Here is an 8,546-nt window from a genome sequence, read left to right as displayed (position 1 = left end):
TTTACTCTAGTTGGCAGCTCCCAAAGGAGCTTAGGTTACCTGTGTTTCTTTTTCAATGCAGATATGCTACATCAATGGTAATTGCTATAAAATATGTCTGGCTTGACAAAGTTGAATTCTTATGTGGCTGAGCTACCGTCTCTTTTGTGTTGCCCGACCTTTTTAACCGCGCGGCCATGGGCCGAGCACGGTTCTTGCTCTGCGACCGGTTTATTTTTTAATTTTTTTTTTCGTTTTGTCAGAGAGCTGAACCAGACTTCCACGCGGCCACATAGTCAGTAGGACTTCCAGTCACGCAGCTTAGGATGTTTATTCGCCAAAAAGCTGCTAAAACGTTAACGTACTTAAAATTTTATGAATATGGTCCACTTTTTATTTACAACAAAATATATATTTTTATGTGTCTTATTGAAACATGTAATCGTGACTTTTAAGAAAGAAAGCTAAGACTATTACGTCATCGGGGATTTCACAACGGTTACGACTGATGGTGCAATCGGAGATTTGACGACGGCTATAAGTAATGGTGCAATACCTTTGTGTGCAGCCGTTGTTGTCAGTTTGTTGTGCTACAGATTGATCAAGTGAGTTTGGTTCTATAGTCATCAGCGAATCAACAAGGACTGCTTTGGAATATGTACTACGTTGCGATTATAGTGGTAAGAAAACAGATAAAATTTAGTTTTGTTGGTGAGCAGTCCCAAATTTCTATTCGGTCATATAGTCAGTGGCACTTCGAATCACGCAACTTATGATGTTTACAGGTATTCGCCAAAAGCTGTTAAAACGTTAATGTACTTAAAATTTTATGAATATTCCACTCTTTATTTAGTACAAAATATATTGCCTTTTTGTGTTATTTAAGCGGTTGATTCGAAGCGAGTATTGAATACATAAAAGGTCATTATGTCATCCATGGAATGTGTCGACGTTTCAACTTTCATTGGTAGGGAAATAACCACCGTACTAAACATAGCCGTGGATAACGTAATTCTTACATTGAAGGGGCTAGGTCACGCTATTTTAGGTAATTTTGTTTAATTTTGTTAATTATGAGCTCTAAACGTCAAATTGGCAGAGCAAGAGTCTTTCATTTGCAAAATCACGGCCACATAACAACTGAGAATGATTTTCCAGCTGTATAAATGACATTTTGATATAGACTGATATGAATCAAATTTACCCAAATTCAATCCATGTCAATCCTATCCAGTTTTGTTCATCCATGTCCATTCTTGGCTTCCCTGTGTTTTGTTAGAGTTCTTCTATAGTTTTGAACAGTTATTTTGATATTTTAGTTAATTCTATGACCATTCGATCAGTGCTGAAATTGCCTAAAATTGCGTGACCTAGCCCCTTTAAGTGACGCGTGTGACTACTTTGCTAGGCCTTTACTCGTGTAAAAAAACAATTAAATTTAATCACGACTTTTAGGAAAGAAAGCTGTACGTTGTTAAAAGTGTTATTATCGTATCGTTCATACCCATAGATATCCTGATGACAGTTTCAGATTAATTAAGGCCATTACGTCATAGGAGATTCCTCGGAGAGTTCACCTCGGCTATAAGTGATAGTGCAATAAGTTCGTGTGCAGTCGTTGCTGTCAGTTGTTGTGCTACAGATTGATCAGGTGATTTTGTGTCTATAGTCAGTGAATCAACAAAGACTGCTTTGGAAAGTGTACTACGATGCGACTATAGTGGTAAGAAAACAGATAAGTTTTCAAAGCGCGGTTTTAAGATCTGAAAGATCTTCTTGTTGCTGATCTAAAGGCATTAAGAGGCATGACAATTCCCTCATCATTTTCTACATTAATTTACATTACCATAGCTGTTAATATTCTTTCATTGCTATAATTAATACGAAAATAAACCTTGTCAGTCTCGGTTGCCAAGGTCAACCACATGCCGCATCTTAAGTCATAAGATGTAAAAGTACGTTCCACCGAGTGACTCAAATAAAGGTACATCGCCTTTGTTCCCGGTTGGGAATGAGTCTAACCCAGTCTATGACTTCGAGTTCCCGTACTTTCCAATCAGCCAGTAAGTACTTGTTTTGCCTTTCCCCTGTGTAGCAAATAATTAAAAACAAGGATTATAAATGTATTGCATTTGTAGTGACCTTCGTTCAAGGCACCAGTTTTTCAGAACTGAGTAATACTAGCAATCTTAAAGTTGTTTCATGTTTACTGATGCAGTAACTTCTAGTTTGATTATCAAATCTAACTGGTATCATTACTAGGTTGCCATATGGCAATTCAGTCGAAAACTGAGGGTCATTTTTCAGTTTTTTAAATATTTTATTGTTCCTGTGTCGGAAATCGAAAAGGTTGCGCAATAGGGTCTACCCTGTCACTCCCCTCCTAAGTATCGTCTTTGTGCCTTGAGTCTTCTACTTCTTTAGTATGTTTCAGGGGGTAGTAGAAAGGCGTAGATTCAGATAGATTTTATCCGGTGGACACAGTTTAAGCATGCATCAGCGGCGAAGCCGATGTAACGCGAATGGTGGTTTATTGGATCTTTAAACAAAACATTCCCTCATGGAGCTCAAGAATGGAACGTCAATTCGATAAACAACACAAGAGGTGAAAAATGAATAGCTGGAATCTTAAAAACGACGAAAAGTGGACTTCGATAACAAATGCAGTTTTCGCCGTCGGATCAAAATGAGGTTTGTTCTAATATTTTACTAACTGTGATGTTATGTACAACACTGAAACCAAATGGCAATTCTGTCGTGATGGGTTTAACAGAAATTGAAGGAATCTAACGCCTTGAATGCATCTGTGTTTACTGAAATCGCATCTCAATTGTCTGGCTGTTTACATTTATTTTGTACTCAACTCTGCACATCTTCAGGTAAAAAAAAAAGTGGAAATTTGACAGGGAAGAATTATTTGAAAGAAAGCTTGTTGTCTATTTTGTGCTTCATTATTCAAGGAGAAGGTTCTTCAGAAAAGGATTTGATAGGGACCTGTGAAACCTAAATTTACTTAATTGCATGTAGGGTTTCAGTAACATGGATTGTGTTTTTTGTTTGCAAGCATACAATTGAAATAGGAAGGGTTTTGTTGCCTCTATAGCTAATAGCAAATATTTTGTTTGTTTCAATAAATTTTACGCTGGAAAAGGTTTTTGTGAGATTTTTCGTCCAAATGAACGCCCCAAAATAAACATTTTTTAACGATCTTTCAGTGGAATATTATTTTGTAATTGAATATTCTGTCACAAATTTGGATAAGACGCTTGAGATAAACATCGCAACGCACACAAGAAATTTAGTCGCATATTACCTCTTCGTCGAATTCTCGTTAATAGTTTACTATGTGATGTTATGTACAACACTGAAGCCAACGGAAAATTCTCTGGTAACGCTTTTGGGTTGGATAACAGAGAAGGAATCGAACACCTTGAGTGGATGCGTGTTTACAATTGAATTTTCTGGCTATTTATAATTTTACTTATCTGCACTCAACTCTACACACTCAGTCTTCAAAAAAACAATTTTAAATTTGAAAGTTTTGTTAGTAAAGAATGATTTGAAAGACAACTTGTTGTCCATTTTTTGCTTCATTATTGAAAGAAAACTGTCTTCAGTGAAGTGTTTTTCAATAGCCCGACAAAGAAGGCTTCCTGACCAGACAGATGAAAGCGACGAACGATTGACATTCCGCCCTTCAATGTAAACAAGAACCTTGACACAAGGTGATCACGTTCGCCTTTGTGGTTGCCTAGCACGTGATCAAAGCAAGGTAAGCACTAACCAAGGCTAGGTACAGATTCCGTTAGCCTGCAATACAAATATTGATGCAACAGTAAATAAATATTGATACGCAAAATCGAAAGTGACATCAATTTAAGCGGCCGCCTGTGATGAAGTTAGGGACTGGCCATTATTTTCCTGGAATGGGGGTATGAAAAATTTTCCTCTGCAAACTTTTTTTCTTTTTAATGCACTTTTGCAAACACTTTTTTCTAACAACGCCTTCCAGCAAACAACTATTTTCCCGATATTTTTTAACCACGTTCTGACACAAAAAGGAGGTTCCCTTTTTGCTGCCCTCAATCATTATTTGATTTTATCAGAAACCCATAAGGGTTGAAACGTGTAACGCGTGTTCACAGCTTCCGAATATTCAGTGCGAACTGATTGGTTGAATGTTTCAGTGCTAAGTACCATATTTGGAAACCCCTTGCTCTTGTTGTTCCAAATATGGTACTTACCAAATTGAATAATCAGAAGCTTGTTTCCCAGCACACAAGGGGCCGTTACACGTTTCAACCCTTATGGGTTTCTGATTTTATATATTACGGCGGCGACCAACGAATTGGAAAAAGAGAATTCTACAAAGCGAATCGAAATCCACCAATCACTACTTGAGAACGTTACCTTTTGACACCTCTGAACTCTTCTTTTTCGTTTTCTGAGACGTACAGTATGATGATTGGCTGCAGTGAAAAGCGAAACCTTTGCTTAAACTTTAAATGTCCAGTCCTCGTGTTATTTTAATTACTTTTGAAGAATATTTCAGAAAAGCTATATCCAATTTATGTTAGACACGTAAGATCCTAGTAATAGCTTGTTTTTTTCTTTAAAAATCATTCACCATTTTAATTCTTTCCTAGCTACTGGCAAAAATAAAGAGCATACGAAAGGTAATACGCAAAGGAAGTAACAGGCGTTTCTGCTATTCCGCAGTTGTGGAGTCCTGATTTGATTTTATTGCCAACATGACCACTTTGAAATGCCCGGCTTGGGTTTATTTTTGCCCATGGTCAATTTGAAGATCCAATGTGTTACTTTTATTTATTTCAATTATTTATTTCATGCAATATTTGGTCAAATAAAATGTTGATTTTAATAAAGCCCTCTTCCTGTCTACAAACAACTACATACTTTTAGTCTAAATTTCAGTTTTGAATTTTTTTCATCAATAGGTTACAAGCTTCTCTGACCTCAATGAAAACCATTTTTTTTACACATATCATATTTGCGAGCAATTTATTTTGTCTTTTACAAACAATTGTTTTCAATATTTTCCGTACCCCCCACCCCCCCCCCCCCCAGAAAAATAATGGTCCGTCCCTTACCTTGCGTGTTTAAGCTTTAAAGAGAAAAAGGCTTCAAAACGGGACAGACATTACAAAATAATTCAACGTCTGAACGTGTGAACCAAAGAGCCACTGCTGGGCCCCGCACTTGAAAGACAATAACTGGAACGCTGCAGTTCAATACCATCCAACTCAGTGCCATCTGTGCCTGTGTAACGCGTACCACAGGCAACCACGTTTATGCTCATTAAACGTCTAGTTGAAGAGAGGACAAAGAGAGGAACAGCTTTTTAAGAACGTGACGCAATGAAAAGTGCTAACAAACCTTCAGCTCCACCAACCCACGAAATTCAACTTGAAAGACAGTATTCTCCAAACATTGTTTGGTCGCTTCACTGATGTGGATTCTCATTGGCTAAAAAGAACGTCGAAAAAATTGAAGGAACGCAGCCAGGATGAGTCATGATAAAAACTTGAATGGACGTTCTCTGGCAAAAAATATTTAAAATTACAAGTTTTTGACCTCTAGAACTGTGGTCTTCAACGAGCAAAAAGATGAATGAAGTAAAAATTCAGAGAATATATAGTGAGATAAAAATAATAAAAATACAGTGAAATTAGGGATAAAAAAGGTGATTAAGAATTTTTGTTAAAAATTATGCGGTATTGTCCTGGAAGTGGGCAAGAGTTATTGTCCGCGTTAGGCGTGATAGAGGTGTGCCAAAATTCTAAAAATTTCCTGATGCGGAAACTTTCTTTGTCAATTATCGACGCATTGTTGAAGTCAATGACGTGACCAAGCATGATTGCCAATTTTGAAGGCTTTGGCCACTGTCTTCACATTCCTGATATGTTCTTTTTTCCTCGTGGCAAAGGATCTGCCTGTTTCGCCAATGTAATTCCAAGAGCAACTGCCACAGGGGATTTTGTAGACAACATCGGGTTATGAAACTAATTATGGGGGTCGTGACTTAGGAATCGGAAATTCTTGTTGGAGCGTTTTTAATGGCCTGTTAACAACGTTAATGTTGTGTTTTTCAACAAACGTGAAAGGGGTTCGGTGACACCTTTGATGTACAGAAGGGACGCAAAGTGCTTGTATGGTTTGAGCGGTTCCAATAATTTGAAAAACATTCGAATAATTCTTCGTTGGTCACGAAATTTGGCAATGTTCAATGAAACAAGATCAACTAGAGCAGAGACCCAGTACCTACAATTGTGGAACTGAGCCGCTTCCAGATATGTCCGTTCCTGGACCCCCTCCTAACCCGCCTTGCAAAGGGACTCCCAGTCTAGAAACAGGACTCGAACAGAGACATTATGCCCTAGCCTGCTAATAAGCGATTAAGGGAAGGGTTTGATATCCTATGATGTATCCAGTTGCTTGAAGCACCTTAATTGCTTGTCTAGTTTGGGAAAAAGGAAAACAAGCTGCCTTAAAACGCTCGTACTCTTGTTTTCCTACTTATTTAAGAAGTCTCGTGTCTCGAGTACACGGCTTCCAAAGTTTTGTCTGTAAGACATTAATAAACTTGCAATAACTTGATATAATTTTCGAAAAGGGCTAAGAGTTTCGCAAAACATGACTTCTTGAGAGCGAGAGGTTTGTCTTCTCTTTTACTAAGTTTATTCCTTTTATGGTAATCCAGAATTTCATTTAAAGAAAAAAAATTAAAGTGATCAAGATGGCATACCAAAGATGTACTTCTCAGCCGTGATGCAATGTTGACAGTGTCACCAAATAAGCAGTACTGAGGTGTCTTCTCTCCAACTAACCCTGCTGCCACAGGGCCCGAGTGCATGCCTTCAATAAAGAATGTGAGGAATGCAGGAGCAGATAGAAATTAGGAAATTGCCCTTCATTTAGTATGACAATAGAAGTGGTATACAAAAGAACGGCAGATCTTACCGATAGTAATAGTCATTGGTTTGTCATTGGCGGGATTTTTTATGTTCTTGACTGCCTCTAATGTGTCAAGTGCCATTCCTGACACTGGTTCTGCGTGACGCAACTTCTTCACTGGAGCACCGCTGACCGCCATGTACATTGCATCCCCTAACGTTTCACACTGCAGAAGTGCAAAAAACACTGAGGTAGATAAGTATAAGATAGGTATAAGGACGATGTTTATCCACTTATACTTTAGAACCGATCAGTAGCCTAGGCTAAGGAGGACGGTTTCTGCTGACCGAGACCAAGCACATTGCAGAGAAGCTCGATACCACTTAATAATTGCGGAATAAAAATGATCGCAGAAGCTGAAAACGACACCTGCCGAGATAGTGTTTCATCATATTGCTTCTAGTAGCTTTCATTATTATTTTATATTTTAAAGCTATTCCACCATATTAAGTGCTTTGCAGATTGTTTGAGAGTATGAAAAGAACGGTCTTACGGCAACTAGGGATTCACATGCCTTCATGTTGCTGTCGATGTTAATTGCTTCCGTGATACGTGTAAAATAAATTCAATTTGGAAGAAAATAATGGAAAGGAAAAGTAAGACCATTTCATATGCAATCAGTTTTATTTTACTTTTTAACAAGAAATGTATAGTCAAGGTCAACAGACATGCTCAGACGTGGTATTTCGCGTTCCCTAAATACCTCTGCCAAAACGAAGACGTTTTGAAGACGTTGTTGGAAGTTTACAACTGCGTTGTTTACCTTAGTCCTCGAATATCAGCTAATCAAGTCGAAGTACAAAATTGCGTTAGCTACTGAACGCTGGGTCTGAAAACGTTTCGCAGCTTTCGAGAAACGAGACCAAGCTGGATCAAAGAGTTTGCTTGATTAGTTACACCACTCTTCCGTTTTTCAACTCTCACATCGTCGTTGATATGCCCTTAGATCCATAAATTCATGAATCTGTTCCAATTGAATCACGCAAACAGGAGTTATTATACAGCTCTTTACCTTATAAACATCGTGTTTGTCCGTGAGATTGTCCAATATCGTAAACAAGGTGTTGACAAGGTTCACTACTTCCATTGCTTTTACTTGAGAACAGATTGTGACAAAGCCGTCCAAGTAACTGAACATGACAGTCACGTTATCGAAGTTCTGAAATTTGAAGATGGTTAAAAATATCTTACGAGTTACCAATCAATGGGGGAATGTACGGTACAAAATGAATGTGTATTCATTTTACTCCATTTTATCAATTTATTTTTTTGATTGAGCAGGCATATCTCTTTCTTTGGAGCTTGTGGTTCGCACGAAAATTAAGAAACTCAAGAGTCTGCGATGGGAATCGAACCCGGGCCACAGGAGGTGAGTCTTCTCACCACTGCGCCATCCATGCACCCCCAAATCATTGGGTCCCGTTGTTTCGCAACCACTCTCCTTTCTCCTTTATACACACACATACACATACAAACAGTGGTGGTTCAAATGGTAAACCAAGGCATTTATTAAGACTTGACGGTGTTGACGTTTGTATCATACATTTCGAAAAGTAACACTTACAATGTTTGTTGAGTTCAGTGGTTTAATG

General features: G+C 38.1%; 1 protein-coding gene across 1 annotated transcript in view; it reads right to left on the bottom strand.

The window, feature by feature from the left end:
* Positions 1 to 343: 343 nt before the first annotated feature.
* The window catches only part of LOC138020423 (soluble guanylate cyclase 88E-like), a 41,522-nt gene continuing 33,319 nt past the window's right edge, over positions 344 to 8,546 (bottom strand). The window contains exons 6-10 of the mRNA XM_068867412.1: positions 7,967 to 8,113; positions 6,961 to 7,120; positions 6,746 to 6,855; positions 5,377 to 5,466; positions 344 to 2,066 (exon numbers count right to left, since the gene is read on the bottom strand). Of these exons, the coding sequence (XP_068723513.1) occupies positions 2,007 to 2,066; positions 5,377 to 5,466; positions 6,746 to 6,855; positions 6,961 to 7,120; positions 7,967 to 8,113 (567 nt within the window). The 3' untranslated portion in view covers positions 344 to 2,006. The remainder of the gene's footprint in view (positions 2,067 to 5,376; positions 5,467 to 6,745; positions 6,856 to 6,960; positions 7,121 to 7,966; positions 8,114 to 8,546) is intronic.

Source organism: Montipora capricornis, chromosome 10 (genome assembly GCF_036669925.1).
Source record: "Montipora capricornis isolate CH-2021 chromosome 10, ASM3666992v2, whole genome shotgun sequence".
NCBI classification, from domain to species: domain Eukaryota; kingdom Metazoa; phylum Cnidaria; class Anthozoa; order Scleractinia; family Acroporidae; genus Montipora; species Montipora capricornis.
This window is presented reverse-complemented; position numbering and strand designations above follow the sequence as displayed.